Source organism: Populus euphratica, unplaced genomic scaffold (genome assembly GCF_000495115.2).
Source record: "Populus euphratica unplaced genomic scaffold, PopEup_1.0 scaffold727.1, whole genome shotgun sequence".
Lineage (NCBI taxonomy): Eukaryota > Viridiplantae > Streptophyta > Magnoliopsida > Malpighiales > Salicaceae > Populus > Populus euphratica.
The window spans coordinates 87,441-111,155 of record NW_011500587.1 but is presented as its reverse complement, the minus strand read 5'-3'; the positions used below and the strand labels follow the sequence as shown (position 1 = coordinate 111,155).

Here is a 23,715-nt window from a genome sequence, read left to right as displayed (position 1 = left end):
AACTTGATTTGTTGTTAACATAAGTTATAATCATGAATACCTGACAACATTTACAAGTATTAGCATTATTTGAATAAGATAACTAATATAATCATGTTAACAATTCATAATCCAATTTGAACCTTCTTTGTGTGTGGTTTGTAGTTGGATAATAAGAGTTTATACTATTCTTGTTTGAAATACCATTAGTGGATCCTCTAACCTTGACATTTGTTGTTAGCATTGTTTAATCCTTACATTGATCTTCCATCTCAAAGTTCTCATCAACTACTTCTTCTTCTATTACTATTACTATTATTATTACTATTATTATTATTATTATTATTATTATTAATATTATTATTATTACTATTATTATTACTATTATTATTGTTATTATTGTATTATTGTTGTTTAGAATTTATACAATTAACCTCCTTGTAGTTCGACCTCGGTCTTGCCGAGTTATTTATTACTTCGACACTTCTGTACTTGGAAGAAGACATCAATTTTTTGGTCGTGTCAAGGAATTAACTGCTAAATCCATTCATCACCAAGATTACATCAAGCCTGAGTTATCCTATTCAATGGTCCCAAAACCTCTTGTGAGTATGTTATATTTACTACTCTCTTTTAAAATGATATCCATCCATTCTGAATCATATTTTTAACAAACTTTTTAAACCCTTGACAATAATCAATGAAATGACCTATAACTTGTATATGATATTCACATTTAGTATTTTTATTGTATCATTTAAAAAAATATGGTTGGATGGGTTCAAAGAGTTAATGTACTATCAAACACACATTTATAAGATATTGGTAAATATGAATGAGAGAAATTAAAAAAAAATGATTGTTCATGATATTTTCTTTTACAATTTGAATCTTGTATGCTTTGAAAAATACGTTGTTCAAGCTAAAATAAGGATGGTGATGATGTTTGACTTTTAGGGTAGGATATAATATTTTATGGAATTGTTAAAGATGTTTGATAATGAGAAATTTTTTTATGATGTGGCCAAGATTGTGCACCATATTCATGAATTATATTGACTCGCTGATTCATTTTAGTCGCCTTCTCTTCAACAATTATTAGCAGGCATCTTGAATGTTTTTATCTTTCGAAGCTCATTTAACTTTTTCAATTATAACCATCATATCTAAGAATTGTTTTAATATCTTATATTCTTTTGTCTTTTCTTCTCACTTTAAAAACAATGTTTTCGTACCTCTAAGCCAACTTTTTATTTGTTTTCATCTTAAATAATTTCTTTGCATAACAACTAAGACATTGTACACCAACCAAGAGCCACCATTGTTAGCCGAATCAGTTTTTTAACCAATAATACAATCTCTTCTCCGTGAAAAAAATTCTCAGACTTGAGTGTATAAATACATTTTGTTACTCAGGGGTAATTAAAGTCAATTAAAATGTCATCATAAATAAAATAAGAAAGTAAGAAAACCTGGCCAAAAACTATAAATACTAGCCCAAGACCATAAAAGTGATACCTAAAGGCACCTAAAGACCATGCAAAACCATTGAAATTCATGCCATATACACACACCCTAACTTTTATTTTATTTTTTTCTTTTTATGTGTATTTTCTTCTTTACATACATATTAACTTGAACATTAAAGAGTTTTATTTTTTTGAAATGACTAATTTTTTCAAGACCAAACAAGCCCAACAATCCAACCATGAAATTCTAATTTATGTGTGAAAATTTAAATAAATTAAAAATAACATATTGTAGATAAATTAGGAGTTTTGATAATTATAAGTTTTCCAATCTAATATGTATAGTTTTCAAAACCATAAACATTTGAAAAAAAATACTAAAGGATTCTAACTATTTAAAAATTTATGAAAAAACTTAAAAACACTTTCCACAATTCTCCCTGTAGCATGAATGGCCATCGATATTCTCTCACGCAAGAATAGAATTGATTTATTGTAAAAGTACTATTCATTTAGAACCAATGCGTGACAATTTGAAATAGCTCTTGATTGTAGTAAAGGAGTGCATTCACACTACATTACATGAAGGATTTTAATTTAATTTTTAATATTATTGAAGAAAATGTCAACATTATGAATGTGTTTTTTAATATTATAATTCTTTTAATAAAAAAATTAAAAAGATGATGTGTATGCACATTAAAATAAATTGAAAAATATAATAACTAAAAAATTAAAATAATAATTATTAATATTAACTAAATACCAAAGTGAAACTTCAGTATCTTTTTTATCTTATAATTGTTATTTTATTCATCCTAGTGGTGAATAATAATTGTAGCTAAATACATATTATTTTTATTTTTATAAATATATCTTTCAAATATAATTTATCTAACTAAAATTTAAGAGAAATAAATTTTAAAAATAAATTTCAATAACCTTTTTAAAGTATTATAAAATTATAAAAACAATTTAAAAAATAATTATTATTGAAAAAACTAAACTAAATAATTTTAAAAAATAAGGTATTAAGTAAAATTAAATTTAAAAATTAAAAAAAAGAAGCATAGATGCTAAGCAAGCCAAGCCCATGCCCTTGATTTTGTTTCGTTTTTTTTTTAAATAAAGTGTATGATATATTATCTTTTCTAGCATTTCTTTTTAGTAAACAATATATTGTTTATTGTATTACATGATGCTTTATCTTTTGTAGAATTTTTTAAACACCTCTTAGTGATGAAAAATTTTGTTTGAAATTCTTTACCTGAAAAAGTATATTTTTCAACTTGTTTTTCATAAGTAAAAAACTTCAAAAACATTCCTAGAAACCTCAATAAAGTTATATTCAACCTTAAAACATCCTCAAATGAGTTCAAATACTTAAAATCAAATCGAATTAAAACAAATTTTATATGGCCAAATCTATTTTTTTTCTAGCCTATTTAAGAGAAAAACTACCTTTATTAAATTTTTATCTTTAAAACGAACCAATTCACTCTAAATTCACCATTGTTTTGGGTCAAAACATGGCCATGGAATACTTTTCCTCTTATCTTTTTTTTTTTTTCAAGTAAAGTCATTTTAATTTATCTCCCTTTAATAACAACCAAAAATCTATTTTATAAAGTCAAAATTTAATTTAACATTAAAATATTCTATTACACATCAAATATTCAAAAACATGCAAATAAAAATAAATCCCAAGACATAAAACCATATAACATAACTTGAAAGGAAATAAATCTATGAGAGTAAAAATTTTAATCAATAATTCAACTATATAATGTATATAAATGAAAATATGTTTTTTTACTCATGAAATATTCAAGAAAAAATAAATGAACATAAAAAAATAAATGTGTCTGATAAGATATCAAACTCAACACCTTTAAGGTTCGGTGACACGTTGAACCCAAATGTACTTGGATCTGATAAAATGCTAGACTTAACTTCTTGGATCTAGTTATGTATTGAGTTCAAGTATATATAGATTTGATAAACTATCATACCCAACTTCTTGACTCTAGTTATGCATTGAGTTCATGTACATGTCGATCTGATAAGATATCAGATCCAATACCTTTAGATTTAGCTATACGGGGAGCCCAAATTCATATAGGTTTAGTGAGATACCAGACATAATTCCTTGGATTCAACTGTGCATTGAATTTAAGTACATATGGGTTTGTGAAGATATCAGATCCAATACTCTTTGATTCAATTATGTGTTGAATCCAAGTGCACATGGATATAGAAAAATACCAGATTTAACCCCTTTAGGTTCAGCTATACACTAAGCTCAAATGCATGTGGTTGTCAGACCTCTTAGGTTTAATTATGTGTTAAGCCCAAATATATATGATTTTGACAAGATATTAGAATAAATACTCCTGAGTTTAGTTATGCGTTGGGCCTAAGTACATGTAGGCCTGATAAAATACCTAACTCAATATCCTAGAATTTGAAATCATTTTAGAACTAAATAGATATGAAATTGATATTTTTTTCACTCTATACAAGGCTATTTTTATGATTCTAAGAATTTAAAATAATATTTTCTATATACTCGTGAATGCATAAAAGTCTTTTAAGATCTTGTCATGTTCCAATTAACATTAATATTGATATAATAATTATTTTCATTAATATTAATATCGTGTAAAAGATATTTCTTCTTATCAAAGTTTTCCTTCACCTTTTTATTAAAATAAAAAGGTTTAAAGAATATAAATATTTTTTAAACAATCTAGGTATATGGTTTAATTTTTCTATTATCTTATCATATATTTTTATTCCTAGAATTTAATTTTTAATTTTTTATTTATTATAATTTTTTATTAAAAAGTCATTAATTTAATTATGGGGTTGTAAACCCCATAAAAAAATTGTTTTGCACAAACTGATATTTTTACCACAAACCATCAATCCCAGCAATTCAAAAAGAGAGAATATTATCGTATGATTATTCACTGTCCAAAAACTTAAAAAAACTCTATTTATGAACATATTGGAGCTAACATAATCAAGTGGCATTTGACCTGATTATGTACTCTGCGACAAGTTGTGCAAAAGATGATGACTTGTTTTCTAACAATCTTGTTGGAGAATCATATTCCATAACGAGCCCTGCAACATGCATAATTGCAGATAATAAAAAAAATTGAGCATCAACGTAATTTCTAGGGATTGTTACATCTCTAACGTTTCAATACGTACCGTGACTCAGAAGCAAAACCATGTCACTGTCAAGAACAGAAGTTATCCGATGTGCAATAGTACTATCAGAGAAGTGTTGCCTGAGGGTTTGCTGGATAAGATTATCGGTGGATGTGTCAACCGAAGCAGTAGCTTCATCAAGGACTAACACCTTACTTTTCTTGAGTAGCACACGCCAAAGGCAAACTAGCTGCCTCTGACCCATACTCCAGTTCTCTCCGTTCTCGTTAACTACAACATCGGATGATCATTTGCCATGTATGTAAATTCCATGTCATTATCAGTTCAAGAAGCTATGCATGCAAATTGTATAGTGGTGGCTGGCAAGAAAGAAAAACCTGTGGAGTCTAGCTTTCTTTCTTTCTTCCTAACTTCGTCTCCAAGTTGGCACTTGTCAAGAGCCTACAACCATAAAAGAACTCAAGTTAGCATGTGTGTCATCCATCAATGACCAATCCTAGAAACATTGCAAATCAATTCAAAGGAAACACACAAACTCATACTCACACTTGTATATTACTATATATTCTACACACACGCACCCCTCTTCTCTTATGGGAAAACATGATAGAAACAACACACCTCCCAGATCTGTTCATCAGTGTGCTCTTCAAGTGGGTCCAGATTACTTCGTATAGTCCCTTCAAACATGGTTGGATCCTGAGGAATAATGCCTAGTCTTGACCTCAAATCATGCAGTCCAATCGATGAGATATCAAGTCTATCAATCATAATCTGACCAGCAGCAGGTTTGACAATACAGAAAAGAGTCTGTATGAGAGTTGATTTACCACTGCCTGTTCTCCCTACAATACCTGTTTTCTTCCCCCCTGCGAAGGTGCATGTGATACCGCGGAGCACAAGTGGCAGTTGTGGAGCATAACGGACCTGTCATACAGTATTTAATAATAACACAAATAGCTATGAATTGGCGCAATCAATGGAAGAAACTAAAGTTACCTGCAGGTTGTTGATATCAACTTCACCATGGGATGGCCAAGAACGGCCTGGCCTGTTTGCTTCTACTACAAGAGACGGCTCACTGGGAATAGAAATGTATTGAATAATTCTCTCTACAGATATGATTTTGTTCTCACAATCACATAAATTCCATATCACTGAAGCTTGTAACATGTTTAGGTTGAGTCCATATGTCACAGCCAAGCCTGCAATGGCTTTAGAAATGGGAAAACAAAAGGAAAAGGGTGTGTTTTTGGCTTAGCACCTACATGTTAATGTTCAAGAAAATAGAGAGTAGATATCAGACATGAACTACAAACCTGGATCAATATTGCTTCGGAAGGAGACTAAGAAAGCCAAAGAGAAAGCGAAAGTAACAGAAGAGAACATATCCAGGCGGAAGCAAAGCCACTCCCTTGCACCAGCAATGTGAAATTTGGGCCGAGAATACGCATCTGTAACTTCCATATTTGTTTCTTGGAATCTTGATTGCTGATCGAAGCTCCTGATAGTTGTTGCTCCCGAAATTGTTTCAGAAAAATGTTGTATAACTGGAGCTTTGCATACTCCAACCAAACGTGAAAGCTCTCTTGCAGAAGATATGTAATATCTCTGCGTGCATTATGGAAATGCATTATATCTCCTCGTAGTCATAATTAATAAAACGGGGGTTACATCTAATTGCTAAGAATTACTTTAAAGTCATTTCCTATCTTCTGACTTCACTCATTTTTATCATAACTTATCTATGAAAAAAAACTTCTGAACTACAACTCAATATCAAATTTCATTTTCAAGTCATTCCAAACCAACTCTGATAATCACGAGGATTACCTGATACCAGATGCAGGCAGCAATCACAGGGATGAAAACGATAAAAACTTGCCATGCTACCTGTGACATCACTGCAATGATTCCTAGAAGCTGGATAACTGAGAAGGCAAGTGCCCCAATTAGATATGGAATTCGAGTTTCAACTGCACTTTGATCCGTAGAAACCTATATGAGAGGAAAGACATCAATAAAGTGAAACTAATGGAATTGGTATCTTATTTTTGAAGAGATTGGATTTTAGAGCATCAGACCTACAGAAATTGCTTACTCTATTTATAATTCGTCCACTAGGGGTAGCATCGAAAAAGGACATGGGAGCACGAAATATGCACAGAGGCATTTTATTGAAGAGTAGAGTTGCAGTTTTGTACCCTGCTGTTGCATGAAGCGTGGCTCTAGCTAAAATGCAAAGCGAACTTCCAATAGCGAACAAGACATAGACGATTATTAATGTAGATCCACTGACAACAGGTTTAACATCCTTTGACACAGGAGCTGCCCATGCCATCCAGTAGTTGCTACTAATTTGAAGGACCTGAAAGAGAATCTGTGCCAATAATATAAAGGGCACAAGACCTCCTCCATATGCTGTTGTGATATAGTTCCAGTAAATAGGAAATCCAACACTACCTGTCTCTCTTTCTTCTTCTTGAATGATCTGTGCTTTTGGCTCGGCTACCTTATCTGATTTACCATTTTCAACACTACCTGTCTCTCTTTCTTCTTCTTGAATGATCTGTGCTTTTGGCTCAGCTACCTTATCTGATTTACCATTTTCATAATCGTTTTTTCCTTGTTTCTGCATAATACCATCAGTATCTGATGCCGGTCCTTTCTGCTTGGAATCAAGCACTGTTAAGGCTGCCTCGCGGGCACCTACTAGTTCCATAAAGTCAGATCCTAAACAGAGAATGTCATCATATTTACCCGCTTGTGTAATATTTCCATCTTTCATTACCTAACGAGAAGGTACAAGTTGAATCAAATAATGCACTAGATGAGATGATAAACCGACATGCAATGAAGAAAACAAATGCGTATTGCTCACCAAGAGAAGATCAGCCGCAGGTAAGAATTCAACTTGATGAGTAACATAAATAACTGTTTTTGAACTCAAAAGACCAAGTAAAACTTCCTGTCATCCAAAATTAAACAAATATAGTTTATGAGAAATGCATTTGTTAAAACTAGGCATGAAGAAAACTGCAAAATTAAATAAAGGGTGGTTCGATTAGTGATCTTTTCCGCAGGAATCGATAGTGAAGGTCATCGTATAAATGTTATCTATAAAGATGACATGTTTCACCTTAAATAAATGAGATCCTGTATGAGCATCCACAGCACTGAAAGGGTCATCAAATAGATAGATATCGGCGTCTTGGTACAGAGCCCGTGCTATCTGAATTCTCTGCTTTTGTCCACCGCTTAAGTTGATTCCCCTCTCACCAATAACTGTTTGATCACCAAATGACATAATTTCAAGGTCCTTCTTCAGGGAACATGCCTCCAGTATCCTGTCATATCTTTCTCTGTCCATCTCCTTACCAAACAATATGTTCTCTTCAATCTTGCCAGTCGATATCCAGGCAGACTGGGCAACATAGGCCTTCGTCCCACATAACTTGAGAGTCCCTGAGATCTTGTGCAGTTCCCCCAAAACGCAGGAAAGTAAGCTTGACTTGCCTGAACCAACTGTTCCGCAAACAGCAACTCTCATGCCATGGAGCACTCTGACGTTAATATCCTTTAATGCTGCACTAGGTGAAGACAAATCCCAGGAGAAATTTCCATCAGCAATCTCAATTGCTGTATCAGAGCTTCCAATTGGTTGCTTCTCCAAAACATCAGGCTGCAAGTCATCAAGACAAAGGAAAGAGGCAATTCGGTCAAGAGAAACCTTGGTCTGAACTATCATAGAAAGTGTATCAGGAAGACTATAGATTGGCATTTGAAGGACCCTGAAAGTTGCAAGTGCAGATAAGATTTTCCCTGATTCAAGTTGGATGCCTATAAGCATACAAGCACCAAAAGTGGCCACAGCCACAAGAGTCGGAGCTAGCCAGAAGACAGACATGATCATTGCCGAATTATAAACATATTTCTTCAACCATCCTGTCTCTACGTCTCTGAGTTCAAGAATCTTAGACAGAAACTTGATTTCCCACCCCTGAAGCTTAAGAATTCTCATATTCCTTAAAATCTCTGTGGTTGCCCTCATTCTTTTGTCTTTTGAGTCCATTAACTTGTCTTGAAACGTTTCTTGTAATCTAACCAGAGGATAGTTTATCAACATGACAACTATTGTTGTAACAAAAGCAGCAACTGATGCAAGCCCCAAATTTTGGTATAGAATCAATAAGGCCAAACCAACTTGCAATAGGATCAACCATGGATCGTGCATGTACCAACAAAACTCACCAATTCTGTCTGCATCAACAGTCATGATATTGATGATTTCACCACTAGTTTGGCAGTGCTTTGACTGATTGGAGAGGGTCAAACCTTTGTTGTAAATCATTGTGGTTGTTACTGCACGGTGCCTTAATCCTATTTGTTGCAACCTAAAGAACCAGTGCCTCTGTGAGATGCACTCTACAAGCTTCGCAACGAAAAAGGTTGAAGCTAAAATATATCCCTGATTTTTGTATTCTCCTTGTCCATCAAGGCATTGAACAAAAGCGTCGATAAGGTATGGACCAACATAGGAAGCTGAGGTGTATATTATTGCCAACAAAGCTGTCCATAGAATTTCCTTCCAAGCTGACAAGAACAATGCCTTGGCGAGCTTGAAAGGGGTAACTCTACTAGCAGCGCCATTATGTGACTCCAGCTTATTTCTAAAAGCTGGGAATCCTCTAAACACGCTATCAAGACTGTCTAGTTGAGGAACATCCTCAAGGTCCAAGGTCTTCTTATTGCCAAAAGCAATTAGAGAATTCATCCAGTAGAAGGTAAGAATACTGAAAGGACCAGCATTTGCATAAGGCGTCACAGCATCACCCCCCCTTGACTTATTTGACTCCAAAGTAGGATTATTACTTGTGTCGCTAGAAATATCAACATTCAAAAAGGGTTGCTCGAGAAGGCTATCCTGAGTCTCATGTCTCAAGAACCCAACATAAAAAAGAAACAAAGCACTGAACACAGAGACTATATCAGATAATAAATACCGTACCTCTGAGGACTCATGTTTGTGATAAAAAAGAAAATCTACAACGAGACAATAACAAGAAATTGAGAAATAAAAAACCCACCAAACTCTCAATAAAAATGAGAACCTTTTCTCACCTGAATCAAGGGTATACAAATAGACAGAAAGTGCACCCCAAGAGAGTGTTTTAAGCACTGAATCAAAAAGGTTCACTAGTTTAACATCAGACCATCCATTTTTATACCAATAAAAGTAGCTCAGCAAACACAAGAAAAGATTAAACACTGAAACACCTAAACAACATAAAAGAGTCTGCTTAGAACACAGAAACCTCCTGTTGTTCCTAAACCTCTCTCCAGAACCCTCACCACCATCACCCCTCATGAGTTTCTTCCACATATATGAGACGACTAAGGCAAGTAACAAAACTAGGTGCAATGAACCAGAAAACCCACGCAGGAAAATGGGATTAAGGAGAAAACTAGCACCTGAATACATTAAAGTGGATGAGTTTGAAAGACTGGAAAAGAGACCAAGCTTTGTTGAATCAAAGAGGTGCATGTTTTGTTCGTGGACTGAAAGACAGCATTTCCTAATTCATCTGATGAAAAAGTTTAACGTATCAATTGCAGTATTGATTTTGTCCTTGAAAAAATTAATTCGGTCTTAAAATTCCCATACCATTCTATACTCTCTATATATAAGGGGAAAGCACGTATGGTTAATTATTTGATTCAAAATTTAAAATCATACGATTACATGAAAACTTTTCTCAGGTACATTATACAATATACTACAATAAAAGGACTCTATATTTCTATTATTATTTACCTAGATATAAAATATTATAAATTAAAATAGTGTAATGAAGAGCTGTTATTGTCACTTAAAGGAGGGGTGGAATTGTTTTTTTCACTATGATATATTTAATATTGAAAAGATGGTTTGTAAGAAAATAGTTAATTATAAATTTAGAGGGTTGCAAGTCTAAGGATATCTGACACTTATACTAGTAAGTTTTAGATGTTGAGCCAAACCCACATGCTATATGTGGATACCTAGTATTTGAATTGTTCTGTTTATATGTCGGGTCAAACCTAGATGCATGGTTGTAGATCTTAGTGAGACATAAGACTTATAGATGTAGCGTTGAGATCTAATTTTCTTAGATATAGTGTTCGGACTCAAAAATTTATGAATCTTGTGTTCGGACTCAATTTTCTTAGTTTTTATGTCCGGACCCAGTGCTCTTGTATTTTGTATCAAGACCTAAGATTATTGGGTTTTAGATTTATAAATATAATTATTTCTCTTATAAATATTATTATTTTTATTTTAGTTGAAAGTATTAATATTAAATAAAATATAATTTGTGCTCTAACTATTGTTAGTACAATTATAATAAAAATAAAAATATTTATACCCCAAATAATAGTATTTTTGATATTAATTCTTTGAATTATAATAAAAATAATAATATTTAGAACACAAATAATATTTTTTTAATTTAATACTTTCAATGATAATAAAAATTAATCTTTGTACCACACATAATAATACTTTTTATATTAATATTTTGAACTATAATAGAAATATTAATATTTATAATACAAATCATACTATTTTTAATATTAATACCTTCAATTATAATAAAAATAATAATATTTATAGCACAAATAAAAATAATAATAATAATAATAATAATAATATTTCTTAATTCTAATTTTATCTTTTAAATTAACTATATGATTTTTTTTATAATAATAATATTTTATTTTAAATTTAATAATAATAATAATAATAATAATTTATACTTTTATTATTCAAATGGATGATGTATCAAGACCTAATTTTTTTGGTCTTACATCAAGACTCAAACAGATCAGACATCACGATTTAATTTTATTAGGTCCCTAATAAAAAATCAAGGTTTTTTAAGATTGAGTTTCTAAACAGATCAGACTCAAGCTGACGTGACTGAGGAGAGGATAGGATGATGGAAGATACTCTTGACCCAGCGATCGTATAGCTGCCAAATCCACTGATAGATGATTCGTCCTCTCTAACGAGTCATAGTTAAGAACTGCACTTTTAATATAAAAATAATATTAAATTTAATATTACTCAATTTTATTTGGAGCTTTTTTAATATCTTTTTAATTTGTAAAAATTAATTTAAGTAATTTTTTTTCCTAAATAGTAATTAAAGGCATTTTGGGTACAATTGGGGGGTTCTGTTAAATTTTCAGACAATAGGACAATTCTTACAACTTTAAAACACATTAACAAGGTTATTGCAAATTGCCCTCTATGTATTTGAAATGCTAAGGATTGAACCTATAACAATGTGACATTGGACTCTTAAAAAGGGTTATCTAATCTTGGAAGCACCAAATAAATCTAAAGTGAATAAAATCAAGAAGGCAGTAAAGAGAAATTTTTAAATAAATGAAAGTAAACCCTCTAGGAAAAAAAATATAAAATTACAGGAATTGAGTATGAGAATAGGAAAAAGCATGTAACAGAACCAAAAAATATATATATATATATATATATATATATATATATATATATAACAAATGGGGTAAACTATGTAGTAAAAGCAATAGGTTGTGCATCCATCCAATTCTATTGGTGGATTGATTTAATTATTTGTAACATAAATTAAATTAAATTGAATTAAAATATATGATATTCCAAGTTGAATTTGATTTGTGTATAGCAACGAGCAGATAACATTTTTGTTTTTAAAAAATGTTAAAAATGACGAGGAAAAATTAAGTTATCGGTTTTATACTTGATCTCATGTAAAATAGAAATTTGTTATATTTATTATGTAATAATCACATATTTCTTATATAATTCAAACTTATGAAATTATGACATTTTTTATAGTTATTTTATTATTAACAACATTTTCAATAACAATTTTAATTTAACATCATTTAATTACTTTTTATATTCAACATCAATTTTTAACTAGCAGCAAAAAAATTGTTTTTTTTTTAACCTATTGTTTTCAAAGAATAACAGCAATACCAAGAACACGATGGAATGACATTTGAAGAGAAGGCAGCTTTCCTTCTAAGGCAGGTTGAGGTGGTTCACACACATTGCTGTCAAATTTGGTCCAGCGTGTGGAACCAGTTTTTTGCTGTCATTATTGAAATTATCTGCAAAGAAACCATCCCAAACCAAATCCATATGTGGTCTGTTGGGGAGAAGGGGCTAGAACAATTTTGCATGATGATCTAATCTGAGAGAAGGAAAATTGAGGTTTTTAGTGCCATATCTTGGTTTTTTATATATTTACTTAGCCTTTCTTTTCTTTCAAAGCTTGGATCATCTTACAATAAATTCAGAGGCATTTCAATTTTCAGCCAAGTATACACTTAAATTCAAGGTGGCAGAAAAGTCTACACCAAAAATTGATATAACTTAAGCCAGAATACATGCATGTCTTTGCTGTAAGCAGAGTAAAGCTCACAATTCACAAACTACAACAACGTCAAATATATATATATATATATGTCATTATAAGCAAAAATTCTTGCGTGAAATACACTAACTATAACTGTCTTGGTTACCAAAACTACAGTTCCTGATAGGACACGATTCAGACAGTAGTGATGATGCCTCAGTTGTCGTCGTCATCGAGAAAACATAAAGACATGATAATTCATTTCAGCAGCAGCCATATCATTTAGTTCAGTTAAATTTCTCAAAACCGGTATCTGACCTGACTCTGTACTCTGCAACAAGTTGTGCAAATGACGAAGATTTGTTCTCTAACAATCTTGCTGGAGAATCATATTCCTCAATGAGCCCTGCAACATGATAGCAAATGCTTTAGAAACTTTACCATCACCAGAACTTCTACGTGCTGTTACATCATGTTTCCTTACTCACCATTACTCAAAAGCAAAACCATGTCACTATCAAGAACAGAAGTTATCCGATGTGCGATGGTTATAACAGTACAATCGGAGAAGTGCTGCCTTAAAGTTTGCTGAATTAGATTATCGGTAGAGGTGTCAACTGAGGCAGTAGCTTCGTCAAGGACCAACACCTTACTTTTTTTCAGTAGCACACGCCCAAGACATACTAGCTGCCTCTGACCCATACTCCAGTTCTCTCCATTCTCGATCACTGCAGCACCACATGACCATTTCAAATGTAAGTAAATGTCATTTTCAACTTTAAGAAGACATGCACAAAGATTGAACAGCAGTGACTAGTGAGCAATACAAACCTGTGCAGTCTAACTTCCTTTCCTTCTTTCTAACTTCATCTCCAAGTTGGCACTTATCCAGAGCCTAGAACCATTAAGAACCCAAGTGAGCATGTGGCATCCTTCAATTACCATTTCTAAAAGCAGTGCATGTCGATTCTAAGAACACACATATGCATACATGTGTAAATAATTATGTTTACCTCCCAAATCTGTTCATCCGTGTACTCTTCAAGGGGGTCCAGATTGCTTCGTACAGTCCCTTCAAACATGGTTGGATCCTGAGGAATAATGCTTAGTCTTGACCTCAAGTCATGCAGTCCAATCAATGAGATATCAATATCATCAATCATAATGCGACCAGCAGCAGGTTCAACAATACGGAAAAGAGTCTGTATGAGAGTAGATTTGCCACTGCCTGTCCTCCCTACAATACCAGTTTTCATACCTCCTGGGAAAGTGCAAGTGAGACCACGCAGAACAAGTGGCATATGTGGGGCATACCGGACCTGCATAACACCTCAATCATTAGTAACAATTAGCACATAGCAATTGAAGAAATCATTGGAGAAAAGCAGCTAAAATTACCTGCAGATTATTAATTTCAACTTCACCATGTGATGGCCAAGAACGGTTTGGCCTGCTTGCTTCTATTATGAGAGGAGGCTCACTAGGAATGGACATGTACTGAAGAATTCTCTCTACTGATATGATTTTGTTCTCACAATTGCATAAATTCCATATTACCCAAGCTTGTAACATGTTCAGGTTGAGTCCATATGTCACTGCTAAGCCCGCAATGGCTTTAGAAAAAGAAAGGAAAAGGGAGAAGGTTTATTTCAGGTTTAGCAATTAATTGTCAATTCTCGGAAGGAAGGGGGAAAAAACGATATACAAGAAATCAACTACATACCAGGATCAATTCCCTTTGGGAAAGAGACTAAGAAAACCAAAGAGAAAGCAAACGTAATAGAAGAGAACATATCAAGGCGGAAGCAAAGCCATTCCATTGCAGCAGCAGCATGAAATTTGGGCCGAGAATATGCATCTGTTACTATCATATTTGTTTCTTGGAATCTTGATTGTTGATCGAAGCTCCTGATAGTTGCTGCTCCTGAAATTGTTTCAGAAAAATGTTGGATAACTGGAGCTTTGCATACCCCAACCAACCTTGAAAGTTCTCTTGCTGAAGGTATATAATATCGCTGCGTGAGTTATGAAACATGTTAGAAACCCTCTGTTCCTGAATGTTAAACAATAAAGATGTAAAGCAGTGGCTGCATCCACTTGGATGCCGTTGAACTTTATCTTATAAAATTTCATTTCCGTTCAAAATCATGGGAGAAAGAAAAAGGCCAATTAAGAGATGATAAACGCACAAATGGTGTGCACTGAGGAAGAACTTGATACATATAAAGAGTCTGGAGACATCACCTGATACCAGATGCAGGCAGCAATGACAGGGATGAAAACGATAAAAACTTGCCAAGCCACCTGAGACATAACTGCAATGATTCCCAGAAGTTGAATAGATGAGAAGGCAAGTGCTGCGACTTGAAATGGAATTTGTGTTTCAACCGCACTTTGATCAGTAGAAGCCTGTACGAGAAGAAATATTACATAAAGTGAAACCAGTGAACTTGGTATCTTCCGAGTCAATTTTTATCAGTAAATTAAAGAGCCTGATGAGACATACAGAAATTACATACCCTGTTTAGGATTCTTCCACTAGGAGTTGAGTCGAAAAAGGACATGGGGGCACGAAAAATGCACAGATGCATTTTATTAAAGAGCAGAGTTGCAGTTTTGTAGCCTGCTGTTACAAGAAGTGTAGCTCTAGCGAGGATGCAAAATGAACTTCCAATAGCCAGACATACATAGACCATTATTAGAGTATATCCACTGACAACAGGTTTCATATCCTTTGACACAGGAGTTGCCCATGCCATCCAATAATTGCTACCAATTTGAAGGATCTGAAAAAGAATGTGTGCCAATAATATGAAGGGCACAAGAGCTCCACCATATGCTGTTGTGATAAACTTCCAGTAGATAGGAAACCCAACACTACCTTTCTCTCTCTCTTCTTCTTGAATGAGCTGTGCTTTAGGCCCAGCTACCACATCCTCTTTACCATTTTGAGAATCCTTATTTACTTCTTTTTTCAAAATCCTATCCCCGCTACTGTTTTCCTTCCCGGCACTTTCATTTTCAGAAGCTGATTCTGCTTGTTTGGAATCAAATGCTGATAAAGCTGCCTTGTGTGCACCAACAAGTTCCATGAAATCAGATCCTGAATTGAGAATGTCATCATATTTTCCAGCTTGAGTGATCCTTCCATCTTTCATGACCTAACCGGAAGGCACAAGTTGAATCAAAATATTCTATCAGGCGAAATGATAATCCAGATGCAATGAATAAAAGAAATGTGCATACTCACCAAAATTAGATCAGCAGCAGGTAAGAACTCGACTTGATGAGTAACGTAAATAACAGTTTTTGAATTCAAAAGCCCAAGCAAAGCTTCCTGTTAGGCAAAATTAAACAAATATATTCTAAGAGAAATTGATGTAAGAGGAAAAAAGAGGGCAACAATCAAAATGCAAAACAGAACAACGGATGGTTTAACTAATTGGATTAATAATGTTTTTCCCACAGAAACTACAAACAAAAGCTAACAGTCACTACAAACAATTGTATTGAGAAAGATGAGAAATTTCACCTTAAATAAATGAGATCCTGTATGAGCATCCACAGCGCTGAAAGGGTCATCGAAAAGATAGATATCAGCGTCTTGGTATAGAGCCCGTGCTATCTGAATTCTTTGCTTCTGTCCACCGCTTAAGTTGATTCCCCTCTCACCAATAACTGTTTGGTCACCAAATGACAGAATTTCAAGGTCCTTCTTCAGGGAACATGCCTCCAGTACCCTTTCGTATCTCTCTCTGTCCATATCCTTACCAAACAATATGTTCGCTTCAATCTTGCCACTCTGTATCCAAGGTGACTGGGCAACGTAGGCTTTTGTCCCACATATCTTGAGAGTCCCTGAGATCTGGGGTACTTCACCCAAAATGCAGGACAGTAAGCTTGACTTGCCTGAACCAACTGTTCCGCAAACAGCAACTCTCATGCCATGGAACACTTGGAAGTTTATATTTTTCAATGTTGCACTAGGCGAAGAAACGTCCCAAGAGAAATTCCCATCCACGATCTCAACTGCTATATCAGAACTACCTATTGGAAGCTTCTCTAACACATCATTCTTCAAGTCAGCAAGACTAATGAAAGATGCAATTCTGTCCAGGGAAACCTTGGTCTGAACTATCATAGAAACCGTATCAGGAAGATTATAGATTGGCTCTTGAAGAATCCTGAATGTTGCAAGTGCAGACAAGATCTTCCCTGATTCAAGAGGGATTCCAATAAGCATGCAAGTACCAAAAGTGGCCACAGCCACCAAACTAGGAGCCCCCCAGAAGACAAAACTGATCATTGCCGAATTATAAACATATTTCTTCAACCATCCTGTCTCTACTTGCCTAAGATCAAGAATCTTAGACAAAAACTTCATTTCCCACCCCTGCAACTTGAGAATCCTCATATTCCTTAAAATCTCAGTGGTGGCCTTCATTCTTTTATCTTTTGATTCCATTAACTTGTCTTGAAAATGCTCTTGCAATCTCCCCAGTGGATAGTTTAACAACATGACAACTATTGTTGCAACAAAAGTAGAAACTGTTGCAAGCCCCAGATTTTTGTACAGTATCAGCAAGGCCAAACCAACTTGCAAGATGACCAACCACGGATCATGCATGTACCAACTAAAATCACTAATTCTCTCTGCATCAACCGTCATGATGTTGATGATTTCCCCACTAGTCTGGCCCTGCTTTGACTGACTGGAAAGGGTTAAAGCCTTGTTGTAAATCATCGTGGTTGCTACAGCACGGAGCCTAATTCCAATTTGCTGCAACCTAAAGAACCAGTGCCTCTGCGAGAGGCACTCTACAACCTTGGCAACAAAAAAGGTCGAAGCTAAAATATATCCCTGATTTTTGTATTCTCCTTGTCCATCAAGGCATTGAACAAAAGCGTCGATAAGGTATGGACCAACATAGGAAGCTGAGGTGTATATTATTGCCAACAAAGCTGTCAATAGAATTTCTTTCCAAGCAGACAAGATCAATGCCTTGAGGAGCTTGAAAGCCGTAACTCTACTAGCAGCACCACTATCTGACTCAAGCTTATTTTTAAAAACTGAGAATGCTCCAGCTACACTATCAACACTATGAAGTTGAGGTACATCTTCAAGGTCTAGAGTTTTCTTATTGCCAAAAGCAATAAGAGAACCCATCCAAGAGAAGGTTAGAATACTGAAAAGACCAGCATTTGCATAAGGGGTCAAACTATCACCTCCTCTGGACTTAATTGACTCTAAACCATTAATTGAACTAGAATCACCATTCAAAAGGGGTTGTTCAAGAAGAGTATCTTGACACTCAATTCTCGAAAACCCCACATAACAGAGAAAAAAGGCAGTGAAAACAGAGACTAAATCAGATACTAAATACTGTATCTCAAAGGACCCATGTTTGTGATAAACAAGAAAATCTACAACAAGACAATAACAAGAAACTGAGAAAAAAAGAGCCCACCAGGCTCTCAACAAAAAAGGGAACTTTGTTTCACCTGAATTGAAGAATTGGGTGTGAAGATAAACAGAAAGTGCAGCCCAAGACAGTGCAGTAAGCACAAAATCCAAAAGGGTCACTAGTTTATCATCAGACCAACCATTTGTATACCAATAGAAGTAGCTGACTAAAGACAGGACAAGATTAAGCGATGAAACACCTAAAGAACAGAAGAGAGTCTGTTTGTAGAAAAGAAACCTCTTGTTATTGCTAAACCTCTCTTTAGAACCTTGATCACCATCACCCACCCTGAGCTTTTTAAACACAAAGGAGACAAACAGAGCAAGTAACAAAACAAGGTGCAATGAAGCAGCCAAGCCACGTAGGAAAATGGGTTTAAGGAGAAAATAAGTAGCTGAATCCATTAAGCTGGAAGATGAATTTAAAAGATTGGTCAGGAGAGCAGTAGCCGTGTTTGTCGAATCAAAGAGATGCATCGTTTTGAGATGTTTTTCCTTTTTTTTTTTTTTCTGAGAGAGAGAGAGCGGCGTTTAAGTGTTTCGAGAGGTTTTTGATGCTTCGCTCGCCAATAAACAAAAGGGGAGAGGAAGACCCCTTTTTTCTTGTTATTTTGGCTAGTGGGGAAATCCGTGGCTGCAAAACTATATATAGATAGAAAAGGAGTTTAGTGGGACCTAGAACGAAAGAGACAATTGGAAACGTGGTGAGCAAGACTTAGAACTCGGAGTCGGAGAAGGAAGAGACAGAAAATGTTGGCGGCTTTTGCGAGGAAGGAAGAGCGTTACCTTGGAGATGTTTAACTTTCTGATTATTATTACTATTTATTTATGAATTTGTCGTCGCTGACAATGAATTGATCAGGTCATGTTCATGTAAAACATTAACACCAAGTTTAGTAATGCTATGATTACGTACCAAGGATGACGAAGATCATGAAGATGTTAAACTCTAATCTCAGCCCTCTATTTAATTTCACTCCTTTGCAATTTTCACTCTCCCCGCCAGCCATTGCAATGCATCACCACCGCCTCTCCACCATCGACTGTACCTCCTCCTATCAATCTTTGCCATTTTTTTCCTTTAAGTTTGGAAAAGAAAAAAAAAAAACAGGGAGAGCATTGAGATATTTTATGGTGAATGAGAAATAATTAGTGGTATTTTATTAATTATTTTTTGAATTTTACTTAAAAAATAAATGAGTATCTTTTTTTATTGATAATGGATTTTACTTGTTCTTTTTTTCTCTCTTGTAATTATTTATTTATTTTAAATAAATACCACAAAATAATTAATATAAGGTTACTACTTACTTCATGTTTATCTACAAACAATTTATGATAGTATTTAAAACCACATTTTAAACTTGATGAATTAAGAAAACTCTCTCATTTGAGTTTTATAAGGAGAGAATGAACATTGAGTTCGTAAATATCTTGGCTGGAATGAGATCGCTTCCCACAAAATCACTTAATGTAGTAAATGAATTTGAATCTTCATCAAGACAAGTAAGAGTCTTTTTCAGAGATAAAGTGCTAGGTATTCAAATTCCATTGCCTACGAGAGAAAGGATTAATCTAATTACCGTATTAAACATGATAATGTAAATCGCTTATCACTAAAGATCTGCATTAATAATTTAGTCTTTCTAAAATTGTGTTATTTTTGGAATGATTATTTGATCATTAAACTTCTTAATAAAAAATTTAATTATTATTAATTAAAAATGAGATTGAAAGGGGTCTAGAAATTGAACGGAGGTTTTAAGTTTATGGACGTTGATAATAGTTTTTTTCAATGTCAAATTTGATCTTGTAGATACAAGGTCAGCAGTACGTAAATGGTTATCAAAGTTTGTATTTTCCATAGAAAAAATCAATAGAATAATGATATGGATAAGGATTCTAAGCCTTAATCTTGTGTTTTATGATGAGAGTTTCCTCGTGGCCATGGTTTCGGCTATAGACAAACCTATTAAGCTTGACCTGCATACGCTGAATGTTAAATGATTATTAAACAATAAAAAGAGTCACCATTTATATTTAGGCATTCCATTATAAAAAGCTAATTTATTCAGGAAAAACATTGTTCATATGCCTTAATTTACTTAATTTATTGTGAATTGTAAGAGTAAATTGATGATTTTACCCTAAAAACATTAATTAAATTGGTTTTGAAAGGTCAAATGATCTTTTCACAAGTTTCATTTGCCATATATATATATATATATATATATATATGATTCTTTACCTTTTTACAATAGTGTAATGGCCTAATTGCTTATAGAATCAAAATTTTAAAGCCATGGCTTTGGAGGCTTTTATGTAATTTCATAGAGTTTTTTTCATAATATTACTTGGTTCTAGAGGCAATATGATAATTTGATAAATAAAACATAATTTGATAAATAAAACAATGTACATACATCTTGAATTATTATATATTATAATAGTAAATTGATGGTTTTGCCATTGATAAAAAAATATCAATTGAACTGGCCTTAAAAGGTAAAATTATCTTTTCACAATGTTTATTTGTCATTTTATATTTGTTAAGGGGCAACTCAATCTTTTTCTAATTGTTTTTACATAGTTAAATTACTTGAAAAATACTTAAAAGCAAAAAAAAAAGAAAAGAAAAATTGTTTGTCACCAAAGGGCATATATGGTTTTTTATTTTTCTCATATAAAGTAATGACTCAATTGCCTTTAGAATTAAAATTCTCAAACCATGGTGTTAGGGGTTTTATATATTTTTATAAAAGTTTTTTTATAATAATTATTTGATTTTTAGAGCAATGTCGTAACTTTATAAAAAATAAATAATTATCAACGCGCGAGTTACACATTAATAGCTAGTCTATTACCTCAAGTAATGCACTCAACCAACTCCAGTGATGAAAAACTTCCATCTATTATGTCATTAGATCAAATGTGTTAGTTGTTTCTTGGAAAATTATCACCAATAATATATATATATATATATTAAATACATTGATTATATATGATATAGATGTTAGCACGCGTGTATTTATGCCTATTTTAAAATTATTTTTTTTATTAAGTCATTTTATTAAAATTAAAATATTAAAATAATAATTTTTTTACAGTATTATTAAAAAATCATTGGCAATTAAGAGTATATAATAAATGATATATTTGTATGATGATTTTTATTTTTATTTATTTAGTTAAGAGGGTTCTTCACGATTTAAATCTTAAAAGCAAAAAAAGGGTAGTTGATACGTAATTTCCATTGGTCAAAGCTGAATCAGGGAAACAAAAAGGTCAACCAATTGGGTGGCCAAGATTTATTTTTATGACGGAGAGCCGTGATTGCAATATACAATGTCTTGGGCTCTGTGCTGAGGAGTGCAGGGTGCCTTGTTACGAGGTCACGCCCCTGCCGCTGTGTTTGTTTTTTACTCAAATGTAAAATATATATCCCCCTTGAGTTCAGCACTTTATTATTATTATTATTATTATTATTTTGACTTGGTGATCAAATTCACACAGCCTTGATGATGGCGGGTGGCATGTTGCAAGGGCATACAAAGATGCATGGCCCTCAATGTTTGCCTTGAGTCCACATTCATAAAGTTGTCCACACAAAGATGACGCCATCTCCAACCATAATTTAATCTCATATATATATATATAGATTAGAAAGGTCTTTTTACCCAAAAATATTTCTAAATAATAATTTTTTATTTTTTAAATTTATTTTTAATATTAACATATTAAAACAATCTATATATATATAAATTAATTTTAAATATAAAAAATAAAAAAATAAACAGAGAGTTGTGTAAAGGATGGTAGAAGTGATTTATTAATTATAATGCTCCTTTCGTTCCTTGCCATTGCTGACTATTTGTTACCAGGAAAAATCCCCAAAATTGACCATTTCTTTGTCAGCAAATAAACCTTATGAAGAGGATTATTTTTTTTTCAGATTTTAGTAAACTTTAGTTAATTTAATCCAATTGAACTAAATTGCATTAAATTGTAGATGAAGATAAATTGGAATTCTCAATAATGTTTAAGGAATGAGGAGAATATAGAAAAAAAATTACCAAAAAGGGGCCCGTTATAATTTTCATATCTAAGTTATTTTAATATTTTAATTGATTTTTTATTTTTTAAAATTTATTTTTGATATAAGCACTTTTAAAAAATAAAAATAAAAATTAAAAACACATCTTCAAAAAAATATAATTAAATTAGGTCAATGCCCGGCAAGTGAGTGATTATTTTCCTCTTTTTTTTTTGTTATTCCTTATATATCTTCAAAAGTTCAAGATTTACTCTTTTGAGACATTAATGTTTTTTCCTTCTTTAAGCATTTTCACAAATTTTTTTATTATCTTTAATTTCTTTGATATAATCCTCTAATTTATTTGCAGTAACAAAAGGACAGAGTGCCGCCCACACAATTTTGATGAATATGGAAAGTTTCTGCCGTGGCGTGGTCACCAAGAAATGGATGCTGGCGAACACTCAATTTTGATGACTAAAGAAAGTCTCCGCCGTGGTGTGGTCACCAAGAAATGGATGCTGTGATCGCCACCGCTTGTTTCTTGGATATAAAAACACAGCTTGAATCAGATGGTGAAAGTGATGCCGCACTAACGACTACAATACCTCCACCTCAAAACACAACACAAGTGAATAATATATATATATATATATAGACACACGTGTTTTGAAATTTCAGGCATGCCCCAACGTTGCTTTCTGGTCGAATGACGACAAACCGTTTCCTTGGGCAGCAAACCATTGACCCGTTACATTTTAAGTCAGCATAGGTAATAACAATTATTTGGTCGGACTTCCTTCCAAGCTGCTCATGTTTTTGCTAAATTCTAAAGCTGGCGGCTTGTGACTCAGTGATTCCATTAAACTGAACAATATTAATTGTCCATAAAATATAAAATTAAGTAAATGAAATCCGACTGTCTCATGGGGTCCATGTAGAAAAAAAGAGCATCGCCTCCTTGATGCTTGAATTGACTACGTACGCGTATGTGTTTGGTATTGGGATGAAGATATTGTTAGTTAAAAATTTATTTTTTATTAATTTTTAAAAAAAATTATTTTGATATATTAATATTAAAAATAAAATTTTAAAACTAAAAATAAATATTATTTTAATATATTTTTAAATAAAAAATATTTTAAAAATAATTATTATTACAATACCAAATATTACATACAATAT

General features: G+C 33.0%; 2 protein-coding genes across 7 annotated transcripts; both read right to left on the bottom strand.

The window, feature by feature from the left end:
- Window positions 1–4,400: 4,400 nt before the first annotated feature.
- Window positions 4,401–10,267, bottom strand: LOC105115522 (ABC transporter C family member 3-like). Of its 4 annotated transcripts, XM_011012435.1 has the most exons (12): window positions 10,101–10,121; window positions 9,750–9,806; window positions 7,768–9,565; window positions 7,510–7,596; window positions 6,730–7,419; window positions 6,462–6,626; window positions 5,948–6,239; window positions 5,628–5,842; window positions 5,250–5,555; window positions 5,006–5,069; window positions 4,668–4,898; window positions 4,404–4,577 (listed from the first exon to the last, which is right to left on the bottom strand). In XM_011012435.1, the coding sequence occupies exons 3-12, from the start codon at window positions 9,400–9,402 to the stop codon at window positions 4,474–4,476; spliced, it is 3,789 nt and encodes a 1,262-aa protein (XP_011010737.1). In that variant the 5' UTR covers window positions 9,403–9,565; window positions 9,750–9,806; window positions 10,101–10,121; the 3' UTR covers window positions 4,404–4,473. The 4 variants fall into 4 exon arrangements, with proteins under 4 accessions (XP_011010734.1, XP_011010735.1, XP_011010736.1 ...); XM_011012433.1 differs by having other exon boundaries at window positions 4,402–4,577; window positions 6,730–7,091; window positions 7,170–7,419; window positions 7,768–10,267; XM_011012434.1 differs by having other exon boundaries at window positions 4,402–4,577; window positions 7,768–9,806; window positions 10,101–10,267.
- A 2,557-nt stretch (window positions 10,268–12,824) lies between these two features.
- LOC105115521 (ABC transporter C family member 3-like) lies at window positions 12,825–19,290 on the bottom strand. Of its 3 annotated transcripts, none has more exons than XR_840357.1 (11): window positions 16,566–19,290; window positions 16,284–16,370; window positions 15,553–16,194; window positions 15,278–15,442; window positions 14,757–15,048; window positions 14,432–14,646; window positions 14,047–14,352; window positions 13,865–13,928; window positions 13,522–13,761; window positions 13,131–13,439; window positions 12,825–12,850 (listed from the first exon to the last, which is right to left on the bottom strand). XR_840357.1 is itself a non-coding variant. In XM_011012431.1 (10 exons), the coding sequence occupies exons 1-10, from the start codon at window positions 18,972–18,974 to the stop codon at window positions 13,321–13,323; spliced, it is 4,539 nt and encodes a 1,512-aa protein (XP_011010733.1). In that variant the 5' UTR covers window positions 18,975–19,290; the 3' UTR covers window positions 13,047–13,320. The 3 variants fall into 3 exon arrangements, 1 of the variants encoding a protein (XP_011010733.1); XR_840358.1 differs by lacking the exon at window positions 12,825–12,850 and adding an exon at window positions 12,941–13,028 and having other exon boundaries at window positions 13,181–13,439; XM_011012431.1 differs by lacking the exon at window positions 12,825–12,850 and having other exon boundaries at window positions 13,047–13,439.
- Between the last annotated feature and the right edge of the window lie 4,425 nt (window positions 19,291–23,715).